At 30.2% G+C, this 24,201-nt stretch overlaps 1 protein-coding gene across 1 annotated transcript; it reads right to left on the bottom strand.

The window, feature by feature from the left end:
• Positions 1–15,008: 15,008 nt before the first annotated feature.
• Positions 15,009–20,362, bottom strand: LOC108327040 (transcription factor UNE10). The gene is made up of 6 exons (XM_017560714.2): positions 20,008–20,362; positions 19,058–19,676; positions 18,087–18,188; positions 17,922–17,987; positions 16,084–16,464; positions 15,009–15,373 (listed from the first exon to the last, which is right to left on the bottom strand). The coding sequence occupies exons 1-6, from the start codon at positions 20,106–20,108 to the stop codon at positions 15,290–15,292; spliced, it is 1,353 nt and encodes a 450-aa protein (XP_017416203.1). The 5' UTR covers positions 20,109–20,362; the 3' UTR covers positions 15,009–15,289.
• Between the last annotated feature and the right edge of the window lie 3,839 nt (positions 20,363–24,201).

Raw genomic sequence — 24,201 nt, 5'->3', positions numbered from 1 at the left:
AATGTGTACAACTATGGTGTACTACAATAAACAAATTGGTAGCTTTAAGTGTGGATACTACCTCATGCATGACAACCATTGTGGAAGCTAGTTATGACAACGGTTGGGATGAGGCACTATAAATATTTTACCGACAAATTTATTTTTGGCCGTAAATATGAATTACCAACAGATTTTACCGATAGATTTTGAAATTTTAATTACCAACGAATTTTAACGACAAACATTTTCATCATTCAAATTTTCAAAAATACATATTTTATTTACTAACGGAAAAATCGATTGATAAATCCATTGGTAACTCATATTTTTTTTATCAACAGAAAAAATTGTCGATAAATTTTCCAGTAAAGCTATCGCTAAAAAAAGTAAAAATTTTGTCACCTAAATATTGAAGTTGTGTAACCTTTACAATTCTTAGGTTTCTTGAAAGAAGAACGCCAAAAAACAAGCCAAGGAAAATGAAGGAGCAGCCCATGTCTCCATCACAACTCCAACAAAGCAGAACGAAGAAAGATAGATGTGCCAAAAAAAATACGCAACTACCAATGAAAAAGAAGAAGCAATAGTCCTTCACCGTAAAAAATGTAGGTCACCGCTGCTCATCACCACCTTTTTCGTCAAGCATATGAACCACCACATGTGACAGGAAGATTGCCTCTACTACGAAACCTATAAGGAGCTGCTTGGGAATGACGAAGGGAAGCACAAATCCTAGATTTCAACGTTAGGGTTCTTACAAAAATTGAGATTTTCACAATTATTATGCAACTTTTTATCATGGTTGTGGTTTCAAAACTTACAAGAAAGAAGTAAAACCCATGGTTGGAATGCCCTTGACTGGCATGGTTGTGGTGTGGTGTGTTGTTAGGGATGAATAAAGGAAGGTAATTTAGAGAACAGATTGAGGATTTTTCCCACCTCATGGGTTTGTAAAACAATTAGGGTTCTTAGGTTGGGTTTTTCACTTTGGTTTTGAAATGAAGATGTGTTTTGGTTTTGGAACAAAGGAGGACATTAATAAAAAATGAAAAATTAAAAAAGAAGGAGAGAGAGGAGGAAGAAGGTGAACTAGATGACAATATTTAACGACAAAATTTACAAACAGACTTTCCTTCTGTAATTATCGACGAATTTTTATTGTAATTGCCGATGAATTTTTATGTCGATAATTACCGATAGATATAAAATTCAATCAGTAAATTTTACTGACTGCATTATTACTTATGAATTTTGGTCCATGAAAAATCCATAAAGAAAAGTTGATTCCAACAATTTTTTTTATGTTTCTAAAGAATTTTATTAACAAACAACTAATGGATTTAAAAACTCTATTTTATGTTCAGAAAACGTGAGCAAAATATTTTTTTTTCTAGATATAACAATTTAGAAGTTCGATAGTTAGATTTTGTTTAGTATTTTTAAATATTTAAAAACTTTGTTCAAAGATTAAATAGTGATTATACAGTTGACTGCATTTTTTAAACTTTTGATAGATTTTTGTTAAAACAAAATTATAAATAAGTTTTTTGAAAAGAAATACCAACTTCCATTACGGTTAATGTCACAAACAGTTGTGATGTATGTTACTTTCACAATATTTAGAGTACAAACTCTCATGGACTCGTCAAAACCAAAGTTTTTAAATTTAAAATCAAAGTATTGGTTAAAAAGAAAATCATTGAGATAATTTAATTCTACATTTTAATTACTTTTACATAATTTATTTGTATAACTTCGATTATGAAAATGACTACTTTGTTATCATTTTAGTTAAACTTTTCATAACAACGTAATCAACAACAGTGGAAAAATATATAGTAACACTTTTCTAATGACTAGTGCAGCCCTCCTTTAAAATTCTGTCCATAAAAATTCTTTTCCAATGCCACTTTAACGTAGCTGTTTAAAAACTCCTTCAGCTGCCACATTTTAATTCACTTTCTAATGCTAATTATGTGCAAGTTAAAAGAATTCCAGTTCATAACTAAGAAAAGCTTTATCTTCACTTTAATGCACAAAAAAATCCAATCATAACTGAAACTATACAGCTTCCTCCAAATCCAACTTCCCGCATCCATCAATTTCTTTATTTCCACAACCAATCATTAACCCATCATAAATTATTATGATCCTAGCACAATTCCAATTAACCAAACAACATATCCAAATTCATGCACTTAACTCCATGACAACCCAACATTATACGCATCCATCACTTTCTTTGTTTTCTTTTTCATATTTATTTATTTATTATAATTATATTAATGCCTACCACTAGTGCAGAAAAGACTTTAGACGTATGTTATTTTGGGCTTTTTACATCTGATCCCGACCTGACGTCTTTACGGGTGACGTTGATGGGACATCGGTTTGCACTGTCAGACGTCTATATAGACGTTTGATACTACATATCAGACGTCTATATAGACGTTTGACACTACAGATCAGACGTCTAAAGCATCGTCATATTTGATTGGATCTTTCTCCGCTTGAGCCCTCTCGGGTTGCTCCTGGCTCATGGTGATTCGAATTTACAACTTTATATTTTAGTTGAAGAGAATGGATTGTACGTTTTTTTGTATTGGATGATTTTAAAAATGTAGTTGACGGAATTGGAGGAGTGCAAAACGCAAGAAATCGCTGCCCAAGAACGCCGCCTAAGGACACGAGCAAAACTGCACCAAAACCAACGAAAACGCATTTTAATCGGTTCAAATGAAAGATAATTCATCAAAGAGTAATGTAATCGAAGTAAAACTAATTTTAAACGGTGCAAAAGTGAGAAAACAAACCTGAAGAACGTAGCCCGTGGAGAGAAAACGCGAGGAAGATGATGAACATTAAGTGCGCGTAACTGTTGTCTCGCGTTCGCGGTGTTTTAATACAGCCATGTAGAAGTCTGTTCCCCCACATCATACGTCTATATGGCTTTAGAAATCGGATTGGCGGGATCTGACGTCTAAATGGAATCAAAAACTAACTTTTTAGATTTAAAAAATGAGTATATAGAAGTCTATTCCCCCACATCAGACGTCTATATGGCTTTAGAAGTTAGATTGGCGGGATCTGACGTCTAAATGGAGTCAAAAAGTGACTTTTTAGATTTCAAAAATGAGTATATAGAAGTTTGTTCCCTCCACATCAGACGTCTATATGACTTTAGAAGTCGGATTGGCGGGATCTGACGCCTAAATGGAGTTAAAAAGTGACTTTTTAAATTTCAAAAATAAGTATATAGAAGTTTGTTCCCCCACATCAAACGTCTATATGACTTTAGAAGTCGGATTGGCGGGATCTGACGTCTAAATGGAGTTAAAAAGTGATTTTTTAGATTTCAAAAATGAGTATATAGAAGTCTGTTCCCCCCACATCAAACGTCTATATGACTTTAGAAGTCGGATTGGCGGGATCTGACGTCTAAATGGAGTTAAAAAGTGACTTTTTAAATTTAAAAAATGAGTATATTAGAGTCTGTTCTCCCACATCAGACGTTTATATGGTTGTTTTATTTAGGAAAAAATATCACCGATCATTTTTTACGTTGAATATTCGAAAGTCAGACGTCTAAAGGATGACATTAAAGTCGTTCTCTAGTTTACCTAGCATTGTAATTCTCACTGCACCGCGTCACTCCATGTAGAAAAAAACAATGCACTTTAATTCACCCTACATTCCAATTAACAATTCCATTTGAACATTAAAACAATAAATAAATTATTTATAAGTTTTCTAGTTGAGAGTTAAACCCAAATTCTTCCATATTAACAAGTTCTAGTCATATAATTATTTTAATAATATAAATATTACCATAATCCACTCTTAATTTATTTTACCAATTAAAATTATTTTTTCTTGTTCTTACAATCACCTTCCACTGATGATACTTCTATCGAGGCAAGTGTTTGATCCATTTGCAATTTCATGATTAATAGTTGGTTCACAATATCATTGAACCTCAACCGCAGTCATTTATCAAGTGTTTTGAAACTGCTAAATGTTTCTAGGATGATCTCAAGGAATGATTTCTCATTGCCAACATTCTTCATAACTTTATCACATCTTTATCTTAAAGCTTCCCTTGTCACTATGAAGCAACATGGTGAGTCTATTACCTATTATGAGACGAACTTCAGTCTGTTTGTGATGATTGTGCTTTAAGAAATTGGTTCTTGTTGAGGAAGAACATGATTGTGTTTGTCAATTTCTTACGGGCCTGAATAATAATGTTGTCTATGATACTCTTTCATTAATCACAAGGCTCTTGTTCATTCTTTTGAAACTCTTTCATTAATAATGTACTTTACCGTTAGCAAAATTAAGCAAATCTGACAAACCATTGATCCTAACCCTTTTTAATAAAATACCAATAAAGTGATTAATACATTAATCAATCAATCTGCAAATCAATGATATTATCAAAATATAATTTTCAAATTAAATTATAAGACATAATCTACCAATCAATATTATAAAGACATAATCTGTCAACAAAAGATATTATAAAGACACAATTTGCCAACAAGTGATATTACCATATACAATATGCCAAATAACAGTATTATCAATTAATTACCTTAATGGTCTACATCTAACTATAAATATATATATATATATATATATATATATATATATATATATATATATATATATTTTGATAGCATACACCTTATCCATGGTCAGCTCATACAAAAATAGGGGCTCAACTACTGAGTGGGCCAAGTTCTTGTCTTTTGGGTCAACATTGTTGGTAAATAGAAGGTTTCTCCCTACACCACCACGTATGTCTACCTACACCTCCCCAAGTTTTGCTTTTTTCAAAAATACCCTTAGCTTAAAATTTTGTTACTTTTAAATGTAAAACCATAATTTCTTACCCCTTTACTCAACTCCGCAGCACACCTTACCCCACCCCCACAATCTCATTTCATTTCTTTTTCTCATTTTCTATCTTCCCATTCCTCCTCTTTCATCTCTTCCCCTTCCATTTCTGTTTCTTCCATTGCTTCCATTTCCTTGCTTGCTTAGTACATGTTGTGAAGGAGCTTCCAATTCATTGCTTCCATTGAGTTTGGTTTGTGCTGCGGAGGAGTGTGCTTCAATCAGGTTGGTTTTCACTCCTTTTTTTTATTTAAATATTTGTTTGCAAGTTAGTCGTTTGTATGTATGTATATTTAGGTTGTATTAATCTATGTGTACTGGTTTGTATTTGTATCTATAATTTGTACTGTATGCTTAGCTGTGTAAATCAAATAAAAACCATAAAAGGAAAATAGGGACGCGTCAACGAAAATGTGAATTTCGTTGGGTCGAACGGATTTCGATATATAGATCAAATTGATCTATATATTTTTACTTTTAATTTATTAGTTTTCTTCTGTCTTATTTTAGTTAGTAATTTTTTTGAAAATTGTAATCTCTTAATTTGAATATAAAATATGAATTTGTTCATCTTTCAAATTTCAATATATTTATGTCTTTAAATTTAAAAATAAATAAATATAGTCTCTTTTAATTTAATAATATTAAAAAAAGTTATGTTAAACGGTATTTAAGTTAAAATTTGTCGAACTGTATTAACATATTAAAAAAATGTAAGAAAAAAGGTTAGAAAAACTATATTTATTTATTTTTAAAATTTGAAAATTAAATTATATAAAATTTAAATATTTAATTGTGTTTGAAAGTTTAAAAATAAAAAAAAAAATATTTTCTAATTAGATACTGAACACCCAAAAAAATAACATGACAAAGAGAGAGGTTTTCACATTCCTTATTATTATATAGCCCATGAGAAGATAAAATAAGAATATTTCGACCACGCGTCATGTGATAGTATTACCAATTTCCAGTTTTACATAATTGGTATACATGAAGGAATAAGTAATAGCATTAAAGAATGAGTAAGAAAAGATAGAATGAAGGAGCCTCAAAGGGAGGGAATAGAATATGTGAAAAGGAAAAGAAATAAATAAAGATGAATGATATCTTGAATAAGTGAAGAAGCGTCACTACAATTCTTTTTAATATGCTTCAATCATAAAATAAAAACGATCGAAGAAGAATATTTAATCCAAGGCCTTGCACATGTGATGGATTGATAACCCAAGTGTTTATTTCTTCTCCAATCATTTACCCTTTTCTCTCTCATTTTCTGTCATAATGTTTTGCCATTCAAAATCGTATCAATGGAAAACTACAGAGGCTGAATGGTATACAACAGAATTACATGCCAATTCCAATCCAGATTCACATGTCTACATCTGTGCTATTCTTGGTCCAGCTGCAAAAGGTCAACAATTCTAATCAAGTAAAATACTGCGTATTGCATTCATAAATCTCTTTTATAGGTAAAGAATCAATAAAATAAAATAAAGTAAGATTTTATTTCTTATAGCTCTCATTTTATTTTTCTCTATTTCGTAGTTTTTAGGTCAGTGATCTTTTAAGAAGGATTTTTTTTTCTCATACCACGTTAACGATAATGTCGGACAGAAAATTAAGTAATGTTTTAATGACTACAACAAAAATATTTTTGACGTAAATTATTTTTTATATTATTTAAGGTCAGAAAATATTTTAATGTCTTAGTTGGAGCATCAAATTAATGTTGGAATTGAAAAAAGAAGTCAAAGAACGTCGATTATGGAAAAAGTCTGAACGGATTACACAATACATTGACGTCTAATTGGCGTCACTTCTAACAAAAAAAATTGACTGTATTTGACATTTATTAGTGTAATAACAAACATTATTTGCTACATTTTTTAAAATATTTTTTGTTTTAACAATTTTCTAAACTTGAAAAATAGAAAACGTCCAAAACAGTTTTGAATGTTTCAAGTAGAGATTCAAAATCAAAACTATACACTAATCAAAACTAACACTAAAACACTAAAACTAAATATATCAAAACTAAAATTGTTAAAACTAAACTAACCCAAGACTTTAAGTACAATACAATTTCTATTGTGGGTCATAACTCCACTCCTATCATATCTTCTTCATTATGTTATTCATTATAGGTGATGGATTCTTGAAACTTTACAAAAATAACACAACATCATTATGTATACATACTAATTTTTAATGTTTAAGGTAAATATTATTACCTTAGTCCAATGATCTCTAATTTTTGTTTGAATGATAGTTTTGATCCAAAACATAATATAATAGCCACATGCCTATGAATCTGTCTTCTTGTTACATTAAATATGATAAAGAAAATAATCACATATTAAGATCATAAATTAACATACGAAAATTAATAATGCTAAGATTGATGAGTTTCATCCTTTGGATAAAATATTTGATTTTTTTGCTCTGTACTTACTCACAACTCTAACTAAATTTGAAAAACATATTAATATTAATTTAACTAAGTAGATGATATGAAATAAAAATAACACTTACATGAATTTCAAGTCAAGTTTTGATGACAATGATTGTGATGATGCACCTCGATTTGATAAAATAATAAATAAATCAAAATAAATATAAAAAAATTAAAAATAAAATAAATAGATAAAAAAAGTAAAATAACTCTCATACACCTATGATAGAAAAATAAATATAAATAAAAAGTTAAAATGTCAAATTAGTATAAATTAATTTTTAAAAAACTTGTGAATAAAAAAAATGATTACACTATATTACATTATATTTGCTAATACAAGGATATATTTTATATTATAAACTATTTTGATACAAGTACAAATCAAAAGCGACCTGTAGAGTGGCACGGTCAACCAACTACTTTGATATAAAGTTTTGAATCCGAAAACTAGCGATGTTATATTCTATCTTGAACAAGCTCAATTTTTTGAAGTTGGTGAAGGTAGCAGTTACAAAGTCTTATGACATTTTTGCGTCATTTAGTTGTCCCGTGTTTCATGACTCATAAGGTTCAAGCTCATCTTTCCATTTGTGGTGTGGGGCCTGACTCACTGTTAGCTACCGATGGAAGATTCTGACTTCTTGCTGCTGATGAGTTGTCGGAGAAAGTGCTTTAGGGCCTTTTAAAAGCAAAAAGAAAGAATTAGAATACATTGAAAAGGAACACACAGATTTGTCAAACACCTGTTTAAAACTATATCTAAAATTCAATAACCAAACATGTTTTTCCTAACTTGCGATTGCGAAAATTAGCTTCTAAAATTTGTTATGGACACTTAATTATAAAATAAGGTTTAATAAGTTTTTTTCTTAATATTTTTCAAATTCAATACATCCCTCAATTTATGCTTTGTTATTAACGTAGTTTTCATTTTTATTAAAAATATGAATGTAATCTTTTATGTCACAATTATGTTAGTAATAATTTGACAAATTTACATAGATATATAAAAAATAATTTAAAATGATATACTATTTCGATATTCTTTGGACTTATAATCACTTTTATATAACTTCTTGAACATTGTTTGAATTCGTTATCACTTTTAGTTAATATTTTAAATATTTTTTTTCAAGTCATTCCTGGTTCAATTAAGTATTCTTTCTTAAGCCATTTCTTATTCAACATAAATATTTTTTTTACTCTTAGTCACTCCTAATTGATCTCGTTCAAGTATTTTCTTTTTCAACAATTCATTTATGATTTAAGCAAATACTCTCTCATAAGAAACTTCTTGCTTAAGCAAATATTATTTGAACAATATTAATTATTCTTAGCTAATAATTGGATATTCTTTATCAAAACAATCACTCTTATCTAAGATGTAGAGACTGAGTACTTTTGTGGTCAATTATCACACTTTTACTTGCTAAAGAAGATAATCATTTGTCGATATATATATATAACTTTGAAGCCTTCTTCTTTCTAACTTGTTGAGTTTGAACATTAGTAATTCCTTAAGATTTTTTAATTGGCCCAAAAATTTAAGCATGACTTTTTAATTATGTTTATTGTCTCTCCTTACTTTCTTCTTCTTTAATGATTTATATATACTCTTGAAGAAAGTAATCATTCTAATAAAGCTTCGATTTACATTTTTATTTGGGGTCAAAATTTTAAGGGCATATCCGTCGAGTTTAAAGATAAATTTACATTTATCTCAACAGTATGAATGAGACTAATAAATGTGAAATATATATATATATATATATATATATATATATATATATATATATATATATATATATATATATATATATATATATATATATATTGGGTATGGAGTTTGAGATATAATCATATCACTCCATGTTACACTTTTAATTAAAACTATTGATGTCGTCTATTGTCTACTATCTAAGTCATTAGGTTCTCCAAATTCTTATTGTTCCTCCTCCAAGTTGTGTATGAGAGGGGTATTCTGACACTTAAATCAGTTTATAATCATTAACTTAGTATTATAAAGTCTTAAATTCGTAATAAATACAATTATATGTCTCCTTAACTATAACTCATATTTATAGGTTTTGATGTAGGTTTATAATTAACGTAGTTTAATCATAGTCCAATATTCCATAAACATATATTTTAACTATAAACTTAATTATCAATAATGTTTAAGATTTTTTATTATAATTGTTTGATCAACTCCCTGATCAAGCAATTGATTATTCAAGCTTGATAGTGAATCATCCGATGATAACTAATCAAGTGATCATATAATATATATATATATATATATATATATATATAAACGGTGCGTGATTTTATAATTAATTGAAATTCATTTTCATCTACCAATATTATAGTTATGGAATATTACGTAATAATATTAAAAAATAGTTTGTTTTATATTAACATATATATCAGAACTGTTTTTCATTAAAATCCAAGTCGTACTTTGATTGCACAGTACGTAATTATTTGTGAGTTGGAAATGTTAAAATTATGAAAGTGAATTATTGGGATGGGATGGGAACCACCAGTACAAATGTGTGTGGCAAATCTTCGTTCCAAGTATGCACATGAGTGTTCAATCATCTGTATGTTGATCTTTAACCAGACAACGCATGTTAGGTGTCTCTTCAATGCCATACCGTAAGCATAAATGTTATCTGGAAGTTGTCCATAGTTCCACTCTTCACCTTCTTCTTTCTGTTCTCATTTGTAACACACATGATTTTACACGAGCGGTGAACTTAGCTCTTCTTATCCCAAACTACAGCAATTCAACTCCACCACTGTCACACCTTACATGCACCGGATATTGTAACAGTCTCAAATCCCACAACTTTAGGGTGAATCACCGCGTCATATCTATCCTATATCTACAATTTACTCTTTTAAATTTAGTCCCATATATACAAAAAACAAATATTTACTTCTGATAAGAGATAAATTATCACAAACAATGACTAATTAATTATATAGTTAAAATAAGCTTGTATAAATCATTGTTTTAAACGTCATTAAAAGTTTAAACTAACGACGATAGTTGTTAGAGTCATTGTCAAAACTTAAAATAATAATAGTCAAAGAAACCCGTGGTTCAAAACAAGGAAAAAAAATATTACTTAAACAAAAAATAATTACTTAGAATGGATAACGGTTACTCAAAATACAATGAAGGTTGTGTCGTTAACCGTCGTTTAAACGACGATGTTTTTTTTTTTGTAAACAATCATCGTTATAAGTGTGTGTGATTTTTTTAATATTATATTTTCTTTTTTTAAAAATCGTAATTTCTGCTTAAATTTTTACAACCTTTCAAGACAATAGTTCAAAACATATTTTAAACAAAGCTTGATAAGAATAGTTCTAAAGCCTAACATAATAAACTACTTGCCTATTATCTTATCTTAAATTGTTATATAAGTTAACAAAATGCTCACAACAAAATAATTAATATCAACATGTTTAAATCAAGCAAATATTTCAAAATCCTCACAACATAATCTGAATAACTACATGAAATGCATTTTAAAATAAATTGTTATCAAGAGTTTAAAAATAAGAAATTCTAATCAAATTTTTAAAAAAATATATTACAATATCTAATAGAAATGCAGGAATGAGAGAGTAAAGAATTGCATGGAGAAGACCACTGGAAAGGAGAGTGCCACCAGATAAGGGAAACGACAAGGAAGGAGGCACTAAAGAACGAAGAATCATGAACCACTAGAGGAGAAAATCGGAAGTACACGCAATGGACTTGGCAAGCATAGAGGAATGGCCAACGACCAAATCATGAGCGACACGGAGACCTCCAATAGTGGTAACATGAACCCCAACAACTGCACAAACATGAACCCTAATAGCGACACAAATGTCAACCACAAGACAATGGTAACAATGTGGACGCTCAAACAGCGATAGTATGACGATCACCAAGCTTGAAGATGCGATGTGCGATGAGCTTGAAGGGACGACTTACGAAGAGAGAAAATAAAAAAGAAAAAGAGGAATAAGTTACATGAAAAAAGAAAACACAATGCGATTGGAAAAGTGAAAAAAAATAAGTATTTTTGAAAAGGCAAGACTTTTAACTATGGTTGGACACTAAATTTTCATTGTATGTAAGACTTTTAACAACAATTCTCCATAGAATCGTTGTTATTGTATTCCTTGGTAGAACTTTTAATGATTGTTGATTGGAAAACCATGGTTAAAAACTTCACAATAATTACAATATTGTCATCGTGACTTTTTTTTGACAATGATTGTGCTATAAATGTTACTTATTAAAGTCATTACAAAATTATATTAGTAACAAAACCTTATAATGTCAATGTATATGCTAAAGATATGTATTATACACATTATTAAAAAATATTTAAATAAAAAGAGTGATGATTATTTTGATAATGCAGTCAAATTTTATTAATGAGTGTTATTTCTACAATCAAATTAAGTAGAGTAAAGTAGCCACTCTATTTAAAATGAGTTCAAATAAAGTTACCAAACATAAATCATCTTGTAACGAATTCAATAGGAATATCAATAAACCAACACTTATAAGAATTTACATAAGAGTATATATGAAATATCAGGAAAAATGGTTTGCTATAGATGATATAAATAAAACAATTATATAAAGATAAATTCATTATAAAGTTCATTCATAGTTAGATTCTTTATCAATTATCAAACGATTACCATTCATTTAATTCCTAGATAGGTCTGAATTAAGAAAACAAGCGTCAATTAATTCATTAAGATTCTCTTTCGTATATGAGAAAAGTTTTGATTTAAACCTCACATGTTCCAATTATTTACATATAAAGTTTTACCTTACATATTTCAAGCATATACATATAAAGTTCTACCTTTCTACCTCTTGCATTAAACATAGAAAATATTGTTAGAATTAAGCAATTTGGCAAAAATTTAATTAAAAAATATTATTGGATTATCAACTAGTGTTTTAGAACAATCCTAAAAGGAAAAATTCATAATCCAATAAAACTTTATCATGTTGAATAATACTTTAATTACACAAAACCTTATAATCAACTATAAAATCAGAAAAGAATCAAGTCAGAAGGTTTCAGCCTTGGATGTAAAAGACAATGCCAGACATTACAAATAATAAAGTAAAATTGATGTAGTGGTGGGTTGATGTGGGATGAAGGATCATTAATTGGACTTACTAAATTGATCCAAAGTAACCAATATTTAGATACAAGGATTCCGGTCTTGATCTTTATTTATATATTCTTTTGTAGATATTCAATGAGGAAGAGAAATCCAAACAGACTTTGTCACAAGATTTAATGTGTTTAAATGATTCAAAATAGTATATTTTGGTGTATAAAATTCAACATAAAAGATTTCCTAACTATATATTCTATTTGCATAAGGTTTAATACGATAAATGATCTAATGGGCATCCAAAGCATTAGACGATTCTAATGATACACTAATTGGATGACTTCAATAACACTACCTAAAAGAGTTGTCATGTACCAACTTCTTTTTTAATTTTTCAAGAACACTTTATTTCTTCATTAAATTTATAATTTCAACTTCTCTCAGTTATTAGAAAATCTCCAATTCATTTTTTTAGCATCATTTATAGGTTCATTAGATAGTCTCTCACTTCATAATCTATAGGCTATTTATGAGCTTGATAAAGCGCTTAGTGAACATCTATGTAGTTTATCATATGATCAAAACTCAGCAATTTGATGGTTTATTAAGTCATCAAATGAACTTCAACAAACTAGACTCTATACTTTAGACTCGTCTAATTACAACGTCTAGTGCAAGTTGTCTACCTAGAATGTTTATTGCCTATCATGGATTAAAAACCTGATTTAATGAATGCTTTTATTTAATTCTTAATGAATCCTATTTAGACTAATCTCAATTAAAATATTAGATTTAAGCTTGATTATTTTTAAGAAAGATAATATTAGGTGTTTTATATGTGATAAGAATAATACTCATCATTCACAATAAAAGTTTCTCAAAAATCATTATACAAAAAGACTATGGTTGTTTAAGCGTTCTGATTTATTTCTTTTGTTGTTTTCTAATGACTTAGTCTTAGGGGGAGATTAAGACGATATAACTAGGAGTGATCAATGTACTCGTATGATCAAAATCTGTTTATATACTCTAATAACCAAGAGTATTTTTGTAGACTTATGTAATTATTCATTTGAGTGGTGGAGCCTCTTACGTAATTTCTTTACATGAGAACTAAACATAACCATCAAGTTTGGCTGAAGCAGTATAAATCTTATGTTGTTTTTGGTTGTTTGTTTGTTAGCTGGTCTAGTCTAATTTTTAGCAAGAAAAGTCTAAGAGCTCTATTTTGTTTTTGGTTAATTCAAACATGTTTATTTGTTTGCGTAATTTAAAAGGTAAACTATTAGAATAAGAATTCATATGTACATGATGGAACTTGTGAAGTCTAAATAGAATTTCACTCGTAGATGTTGCAACAAATGGGAGACTTAACAAATAATCAATGCTTCATTGATTAATTTAAGATTTGTTTAGAAATTAAATTAATAATAATAGTACGATAACCAATGAAGAACTTAACCATGAAAGAGTTGGAGAATCAACATATCTACATATATATTTTTTTCTTTATTTTGTCTATACCTGCCTTTACTGATATTTTAACACTTTTGCAGATTTTGATAAGTGTTGATATAAGTAAAATTCTTATTGAATTCATTAAGAGACATGGGTTGGCTAACCCTTCTATCTTGAACAGAGTATAAGCTCTACTCTACTTTATTTTATCATACAAATAACAATGATGAGTGTGTAAGCTTACTTATTCTTCAACTACACAATACATGTTAGAATGTTTAAATTAGCATGTATGCATTTAAACATATAAGACACTTATCATCAAAGCTTATAGCATATAAATGGTTTGTCAAACTATCTCGCGAAGGTCAACCAATTAGACCATCTATAGTGTTATCAAACTATCTAGAATCTATTAGATTGTGTAGCGGGTCTAAAAATTGATTTTAATTAATAATTTTAATTAAGCAAATTACAATTAAAAATGGTGGATTTAGTCTTAATTATAATTTAATTAAAGTAAGATTAAATGTTTTAAATGTAAATGCAATGATAGACAAAATACATTTTAAAATTTTTATAAAGATATAGGCCATAAAAAATTAATTATTTGTAAACACACATATTTCTTAATAAGAAATTGCCTAGTAATTCTACCGTTGCCCTTTCAGACGTAACAAACTAAAATTAACTTACATTCAACTTAAAACTAATAATAAAGATAAGTTACTTGAAAATGTTTTTACAAATTACCTTATAGATAAACTAATTTTGACTTACCGAAATACTTTGTTTTTCATATTATTTCTAAAAGAAATGATTAAAATTCTCATTAGAATACATCTTTTTTCAATTTGTTGACAAAAACAAAAAGATAATTTAGTACTTAGTGTTAGAGACCATATTAATTTGAAAATTTACGATGGTCTAGAACCAAATTAACAATGCTTAGTCAATTTTAAAAACTAAATAAAATGGTTCGAGGTATTAGGTATCTGAATTGTTGATATATATACATAGGCAAATTGATTGGTATAATGTCAATTGAAGTTACTATTATATATGGTGTGAATCAGACCAAAGCCGTTATTCAATAAAATAGCAAAAGACGTTATACAAGTTGCAATGGTATGAACATACATATGATGGTAAAATAACCAAGAAAGCCACCTAATCTTAACAACTTCCTAACCCCAAATAAGAAAAGAGTGTGTATATCTATAGTGCTATTCGCTTGCTTTGGAGCTAATATACACATTTAAAATTCTCACAAAGAATAAGTATGGACATTCTTGTTTGTAGCTCAACACTATCACACCAGAAGAATACTACCCAGAAGCTAGCTCAGTTCTTGGAACCAGAAACTGGAGGCTGGTGCAGCTGCTGATACATCGCAGCAAGTCTACTGTAGGCATCCATGTTCATCGGCTGCAAATAATTATTCGATTTTATTAATTATATCTATATTTTAGACAGATTTAACAAAAACAATCATTGTTTTATCAAATAACTAAACACATTTAAAAGCATCTTGAACCAAATAATTTATACATTTCCAAATGCCAAATGGAGGTATATTCTAACTTAGCGTCTACTCTTCAATTGGCACAATGAATAATCAAAAGGGTGATTTCCATTGTAAGATTGCGATCTAGGAGATTGATTGATGAGGTCAAAGCGCTAATTAACATACCAGTGCCCAATATTAATGATGCAATCAATTCGATTTGACTGATTTCTACAACCCTTATCATTCGTGCCTCACAAATTGAGTACCCACCCAAATCAGCAAAAAAAACCAGGTTGCCATCAATCATTGTTAGAAATTTGAACTATTACCTTATCCGCAATAAATACGACCAATACAAAAATACACAGGATTAAACTTCATCACCAAATACAAAATCAAAGTAGAATATTATTCAAATAATAGGAAAAAAAGCCAAATAAACTAAATGGGCACATCGATCTCTAGGATCAACAGTAGGTTTGGATAATTTTAGGTTCATAACATTAGAGTGATGTCATTCCGTATCAAACAATGAACATTAAAAAGAGTAGTTAAAGAGAAGAAAGTTTATAAAATATATATTTTTTATTTATTGCTTCGTTTGAGAATTCGTAGAAATATCTGTTACCTGTGATTGGCATCCAAAAAGTGTGGACAGAGGGTCAGGCATCACGGTGGCCGGATTCCCTTGAAATCGGTCACCACCTCCAGCGACAGCGGCATCCCACGACGCCGCCATCGGCATGAAGGCAGAAGGGTGAAGGACTGGAGGGATGGCAGGGATGTTAGCACGATTCATGGAGTTCATTTCCATCCCCATTCCCATCCCCATCCCCATTCCCATCCCTAATCCCATGCCCATCGGAGACATCATAGACATTTGAAGCTGTTGTTGCATGGTCAATGGCAGCATCATCGATGACATGTTGATTCTATTCATCATTTGCACCTGTGCTTGCAACTGCTTCAAATACTCTATCACCTCATCCAACATTGAAGCTTTATCAGTCTGCATCAGTTAAAGAAAATTCTTGTCTATATATGTATATGTAAAATAATACATAATTAGTGTTCAACACATACGAAATTCCATATAGCAAGCGACGCAAAACTAGTTAACTATATAATCAATCTATTACTCAACTAATTGTTAATTAAATTCATAAATAAGCTATAGTCAACATTGCATGTTTCTTTCTTTTCCCTTGTCTCTATATATGATATAGTTAAGTGTGGGTTCTTTTTCTTTGTCTTTTCTCCCTCATGTTTGCCTTTGATTTGTATGTTTTTGGTGGAAAATGTTTGTTGTTTTAGTGTTTATTGTATAATTGACATGAGGGCCTACCACTGGAAAGGGTTTCCTGTGGGAGCAGTTGGGTGCCTCTTCACCAAACAGCCTCCTGTCAGAGCATGAAAACAAGTAATTGGACTTCTTGTGGACTCTATAACTGCACATACCACCCTAAAATTCCCACTCTCAGCCATATATGATTGAAAAAACTTCAAGAGCACAGTGGTCACTTTTTCTTTCATAGATTTTTATCAAAGAGAATACCGATCACGTAATATTTTTTAGTGTATCAGGTGTAGCTATATAAGTGTAAAACTAACTAAATTGATGACATAACATATGTTAAGACATTTTTAGTAGTTATTAGTTTTTGGTATTTTACCAGTAATGGCTGGACCATTTGTAAAGGGACAATAATGGTAGTAGAATATTATGTAAAGAATTTGAACATTTAAACTTTACTTGAAGTGTATGATAAATGCCGTGAAAGTAGATACCTTATCTACAAGGACAGTACCATAAATAAGAAAAGTCAAGAATAAAAACAAACAAAAAACATATCATATATATTAAAATCAAAGTACGTGCATCGAGGTCAAAAAAAATAGATCTATGAGCTGAAAATCAGGTTAAAATAATAAATATTAATATTAATATAGCAACAGTAATTAATTGTATTATGTATATAGGTACTGACTTTTAGAAAAGAGAAAAAAATCTTGAGAGGTAGGGCAATGTAAACTCCCTCTGTGTCCAGGACTGCCTATCATTTAGGTTTGGATAGAAATAAAAAGTAGTTAAAATTAAAATTAAAATGTATAGTTTACGTGAAATTGATAAAATTAATTTATTTTGTAACTGGGAAGAATCATGGAAAGCAAAAACACGAGAGATCCAGTGTGAAATGGTATTTATAGTGGCTATCGAATCCTCACGGGACCGCTACTTGAACCCTACGAAAGTGAAAATGGCAAAGAAATATGTTATGTCAGTATATAGCATCTGTTTCTCTCACAGATTTGGGACCAGTAGATACTAAATAATTGGCTCAGATACCACATACGCAATATCACGATTTCGATGACAATATACTTAAAAGAAAAAAAGTTAAAACAAACAATATCATGATTAGCTCAGCAAAACCCCACCCCACTAGTTGCAACTATGCTATATACCTTGCTGGAATTTGGGACCAACTTTTGCAATGTCTTCATTCTTTGGTTAATCTTATCCCTCCTTTTCTGAAAAGCCAATGCAAAAATCAACCAATGAACAACAAATTCTTGATTTTGTTCTCATAATATCATTATAGCAACTTGCAAACGTTATTCAACGTTTACCCTTTCAGATTGGTTGTGTATAGCCGCTGCTCTGCTCCTTTTAGTAGACACCGACGATTTTCCATTTCCTCTCTTTTTCTTCTCGTCCTCCCCGTTTTCACCCTTTACAAATTCACCATAAAACTAATGTAAAATAGAATTAAATCCTCATGTATAACGCTTAAAATTAATTATATGTCTACCATATTGCTCTTTTAAAATTTTAATCATTAAATAAATATTCCCAAACCTAAAATATCACTATTTTTATTTTCTAAAAAATTCATTAAATTAGTCTCTTCAAAAATTTAAATTTTATCGTATTTATTTCCACAAGGAACTAATAATTTTTTATTTTTTTAGTGCTTAAAATTATAATCATTCTTTTACGCACTTTTTCTTATACTTAAGAGAGGTTAGTAATACATAACTTGGTAAAAATAAATGAATAAAATACTATAGTTTTACAATAAGTCTGAAATTATCGAAATTTCGAGCGTAGTATTTCTACAAAAGGGACTAAAATTTAAAATATTATCAGAGAGAATTTTTCCGGTAAAAATAAATTCAAAGAAAAATTATGTTTTATATTTCTTTTAGGAACGAAAGAAAAATACTGTTAAAGAAAAGGAAATTTTAAAATAAAATAAAGGTATACGATTGTCATGAAATACAAATAGATAAAAAAAAAGTAATGCATGAACAAACGTATGTTAGTAGATACCATACATACGTGTAGAGAAAAAAAATACAAGTGTGGCATACGCAATATATAGATATAAAAGATAAATAGACAAAGATAAATGCGCATGAGTTACAAAAATTAGAAATTAGAGTTTGTAAAATTCTTAGAAAAATCATTAGAAATTGACTAAGGTGGATTTTATTTTCGGTTGATAGGATTGTTGAAAGAAAATAATAATAAAGAAATATCAGATAAGAAAATAAAATAGAAATAAGATGAAGAAATGGGAGAGAGAGTCGTTGGTTACCACTGGTTTACTGTGGGAAACAGAATCGTGGTCGTCGACGGTGGTGGTCTTGGTGCAGTGCTTAGCGGAGCTGGTGTTATCGAGAGAGTTGATAGAGGTGGAAGTGAAAGCCACACCAAGTTCTCTGTCGCACGTGTCAAGGGTCACGTGCTTGCTATCCCTCCCGAACGTGGCACTGCCACTCACGCTCTGATCCCTCCCACTCATCTCCTGTCCCTTCGCACCGTGGTTGCCGCAGCACGACCCCACACGTGTGGAGCACCCCACCATGCACGTGCTGGGGACGGACTCCATGCCCTGCTTGCTCTGCTCCCGCTTCGAGCACGGCACCAATGCGTCCATCGTCACCGTGTTCGCCGTCGCGGCGTGAGGGTCTAACCACGGCACCAGGAAGTTCCCGTACACGCCGCCGTCGCCGTTCAGCGTTGGCTTTCCACGGTGCGGTAAGCTCGTGGCTTGGTTCACTATGGACTCCAAGGTGCCACCGGCACGAGGCTTCTCCCATGTGTACTTATTGGCGGCGATTGTTGGAAGCTTCACCGGCACACGCGGTAGCCCTAAGCCATGCATAGAAAGTTGCCCATTTTCCCAAGTCAGCTCCGCAACCTCGTAGTCTAACCTGAACTCATCAAATCAAGCAAACAACAATCATTAGCACCTCCGAACTAGCATAAAGAAAAAAGGTTTTCACAGCCAATCTCTTCTATTTAGTTATTTTAATTAATAAATGTTTCTATAAGGAGTATAGTATGTTGGACACAGTTATGTTGACTCCTTTGGCGCCTCTGTGAGTGCTTATAAAAAAGGCTTACTCCTAAAAGAAGTTATCCTTTTCTGGGTTCATCGGAAAATGTTCCGTTGAAGATTAAGGAAAAGAAGAGTGTCTTGAATGATAGATGATTGAGTGAAAGCGTTTGTTTGAGAGAGATAAAGAAAAGAAGAGAACTAACATGGGGACATCAGGGGCAGTGGAACTGGAGTTGGAGCGAAGGGAGAGTCTTGGGGGTGGTGGGTTGTCGTCGACGTCCCAGCTGGGAACGCACTGGCTCATGGCGGAAGTGTGTTCTTGGTGGTGCGTTGTTTATTCACATGGGAAGAAAAGATTGATTGTTGTGTTTATGAGAGGAGTTGATCCGGTTTTGGTGTGTGAGGGTGGGTCTAATATGAGAGGAGTGATGAAAAGGAGCTTGTGGATTTGGTTTCACTACGGGAAAAGAGAGAATCTAGTCCATATGTATTGGAGTGAGAAAGGTGGTAAGTTTTGTGCGGAGTAGTCAGTTCTGCTTTGTCCTTTCAACGATTCGATTTTGCCAATTTGGTCTTCTCTATCATACTCTTCAATTATAAATACCGTCTTCTCTCTGACGATTTATCATAAGCAAAAACCCGTACACCCTCTTTTCCATGCTTAACATCACCGTATACGCTCCTTTCTACATACCATCTCATTAAATATTATTTCTGTTTTTAATAAATTTAAAATTATCAATCCTGAAAAAATTATATACATTCTGATCACATGATAATCTTCAAATATTTCCTATAACTTTTCTTTTATTTCATCTCTAATCCATTTTTCAATTTTCTCTTTATTCTATTTAATAACTTCTGTACGAAATATTCCAAAAATTGTTTATAAAATAAACTTTTAGGAATTTGATCAACATAACATAAAGAAGTAAATTGATTCTATTTAATAAATAAATAAAAATATAAGGATTAAAGTGGATTATAGACCTAAATATACATAACAAATTACTAATTAACTCTTCTAATGTATTTATTAAATTTTGTTATATTTATAAAATATTTTGATATAATATATCATGATATAATAATTGATTAAATAATATTTTCACTATATACTACTTTAATTTCAAGATTAACATTATACTAGAAAAAAAATTTATATCAATTGAAAAAGACATTTTATACTAATTTTTGAACTGATATAGAAACAAAGAGTATAGAAAGTATTCAACTTTTTATACTAATTCTATAACTAGTAAGAAAATTCACTTTTTATATTGATTATGAAATCAGTATAGAAAGTTTCCTAAGAGAGAGATAAATCTCTATATGATCCAAACATTTTATACAGGTTGGGGCTCTAACCAATATAAAAAATGTGACATTTTATACTGGTTATGACTTTAATTGCTATAAAAAAACGTAAACTTTTATACTAGTTAGTGTTGTAACCGGTATAAAAAGTCACTTTCTATATCAGTTCTAACATTAACTGGTATAAAAAAGTGACATTTTCTTTTCAATACCAAATCTGTATGTGTTATCATCCATATACAAACCTACATAAAATTCAATCCCAGAATACAGTTTATATATATATACAAGGAACAAAATAATCAATATAATTCCTACTATTTACACATAAATAATAATCCCTAACCTCAATGTATAATGAACATATCTAATATTTATTTAACATCATCTATAAACACCTAAAAGAAATGCAGTTCATTGCTCCTAAACATCCTTTAAGACCTCTTACTCCATTAGAGATGTGTTACCTAATACTACACAATGAACAATTTGAGTCAAGTTATAATAATAATGGCTTAAGATATTAGTTATAAAATGTTCACGTTACCAAATTCCATGAGTCAATGACATTTGTGGATATGATTTTCTCCATGTGTCTCATGACATAATATCCACATTCAAAGCTCCTTGGTTGATGCAGACACTACAAGTTAAATTCATAAATATATATAATTGTATTTCAATAATCTGAAAGATTAACTACTTACAATTGTTACAAGGAACTGTAACTTCTTTCTAGAAGCGATATGTGTTCCTTACAACCTCAAATAAGCCACAAGCACTATGTAAAGTTAAACGCACATCTGAATGATGTGCAACTACCATAACTCTTTTTATTTCTGTATCTTTGATTATGCATAATGATGAACAAAATTTATGCAAGGTTGATATATAGCAACCTCCTCAAGCTAGGTTAGACTGAAGCTAAAAGAGATGCAATGGTGATTATATGGTGCGAAAGCAAGGTGAATAATGGGGTGGTGTTTTGATGGTTTTTTAATGATGATGGGGTGGTGTTTTGATGGTGTTCTTAAAGAGGTTAGGCTAACTTTGGAGGAAGGTGGCTAGAGGACACCACATGGGATGTTCTAGCATTGACTTTAGAGACTAAGAGAATGACTCAATATTTTGGCAGCATTTCATTACTAATAGCAAAGTGGGTTTACAAAGGGGGAGACATCTCTATTTATAGATGAAAGTGTCTCCAAAGTAGACAAAAACCCTAAAATACTATCTTTCACCAAACCTTAAAAATCTCATCTTGGTGAAGGAGAGCTTGATATACAACACTCAACTTTTAGAAAAACTCTCCACTCCTAGAGTGTCATCCGGAAAGCCACTTTAACAAAAGTTCTCCACTAGGAAAATGACACATGAGCACCACCTTTGTAAGAAAAATCTCTGTTAAGAGCTTGTCATATGGAAAGCCACTTTATCAAAAGTTCTTCACTAGGAAAATGACATATGACCACTACCTTTGTTAGAAAACTCTCCACTAAGAGCTTTCCATGTAGAAAGCCACTTTAGCAAAAGTTTCCCACTAAGAAAATGACACATGACCACTACCTTTGTAAGAAAACTCTTTACTAAGAGCTTTCCATGTGACCATTATATCTCATGTGGGACACCCTCCACCTAGCTAGGATTACAAAACTAATAATCTAAGATTACCTTAAGTTACGTGCAAATATTGTCCTACAACTTAAGCAAGATTGTTAAAATACCCTACACTCTACTTGACCCTTAATACAAGTTCTAAATACTCCTAATCTATTAAAGGTGCTCTATGATGACCTAAGAGAAAGAGTTTCTCTTTACTTTGCATAGATGACTCTTAGTCTTTTTTAAAGTGTTTGATCATATGGCTAGGAGGTGTCCCATCAAAGGTTCTTTAATGCACATTAAGATATATGTATTAAATCACATAATGGACTGACAGCATATGAGTTAAGTGAGAAAATGTTAGAATTAATTGACAAATTAATTATATTAAATAACTTATTTGAAATGTTATAACAAATCTTAATGTGATTTAATAAAATATAAGGACCTATCGGTTATTATGAAAAATTATAATAAAAAAACTAACTTGGTAGATGTTGGTTTATAAAACTCTCGCTATAAACTTTTTCCACAATAAATGATGAAGAAAGTTGAGAAAAAAGAAAAGAAAAACAAAGAGATAAATTAGAAAAAAGAGAGTTAAAAAAGAATATTGAAGAATGCATTTTCATTGTATTTATCATAAATTAAGGTTAGTATCTGTCATAAATCAATATTAGTACCTTGTCTTGATTCATGTATATGAATGTAGGAGAATCATAAATTTTAAGATTTTAAAATAATTTCTTCAGTAACATAAGAAAATTACAAATTAATTTAAAGGAGCCCTTGAAACGAAGGCTTTTTACCATGTTGAACTTCACTTTTGTTATTTCCGTTCACATGAGCATATTTTGATACTGTGTTCTAGTTAGTAATGACCATTCATTTAGTATCTTTCCAAATGTATGGATGAGATTGAACGACTTCAGGTTGTAAAGGTTCTTTGAAAACTAACTTTTAGTCTCAACAAGCATGTTCGTGCTTGCAGAAAGGAAATCGTATAAATTTATTTGAAAAACAAGGACTCAATTGCTATAACAAGAAAACTGAAATAAAAAGAAAGAAAATAGAAGCCATACAAATCAGAAACGTGAGCTTCGCAAGGGTAAAATTTTTGAAAGATATGAGAGAACGATGGAATATTATTTATGTTTACATCTATTTAGAAAAAATATTCTTGCCTGGGCCAATATATTGAGGCTAAAAATTATAATTATGTCAACTCATTAAATTAAATATAGGTGTTTCTCAAAACTAGCTTATGGTTGATAGCCAATAAATTTCAAATTAATAACTTTTGAAATTGAAAAGGTAGAAGTGTTATATAAAACTAATTTGATAAGGTAATGTAAAAATGATATAAAGGATAATAATTAGTTGATAAATTTAAAATGATATAAAGAAAAGGTTATATAAATAAAATTTGTTTTTTTAAAAAGTATTATTGTATAATTATAATTTTATATTTTTAAAAC

This window comes from Vigna angularis, chromosome 2 (assembly GCF_016808095.1).
Source record: "Vigna angularis cultivar LongXiaoDou No.4 chromosome 2, ASM1680809v1, whole genome shotgun sequence".
Taxonomy (NCBI): domain Eukaryota; kingdom Viridiplantae; phylum Streptophyta; class Magnoliopsida; order Fabales; family Fabaceae; genus Vigna; species Vigna angularis.
This window is presented reverse-complemented; position numbering and strand designations above follow the sequence as displayed.

Coding starts and splice junctions, on each gene's coding strand:
- LOC108327040 (XM_017560714.2), bottom strand. CDS start 20,108: ATGAGCCAGTGCGTTCCCAGCTGGGACGTCGACGACAACCCACCACCC. Junction 16,465..17,921: donor TGGTCCCAAATTCCAGCAAG/GTATATAGCATA, acceptor TAACTGATGCAG/ACTGATAAAGCTTCAATGTT. Junction 15,374..16,083: donor TTTTTGGATGCCAATCACAG/GTAACAGATATT, acceptor AATTATTTGCAG/CCGATGAACATGGATGCCTA.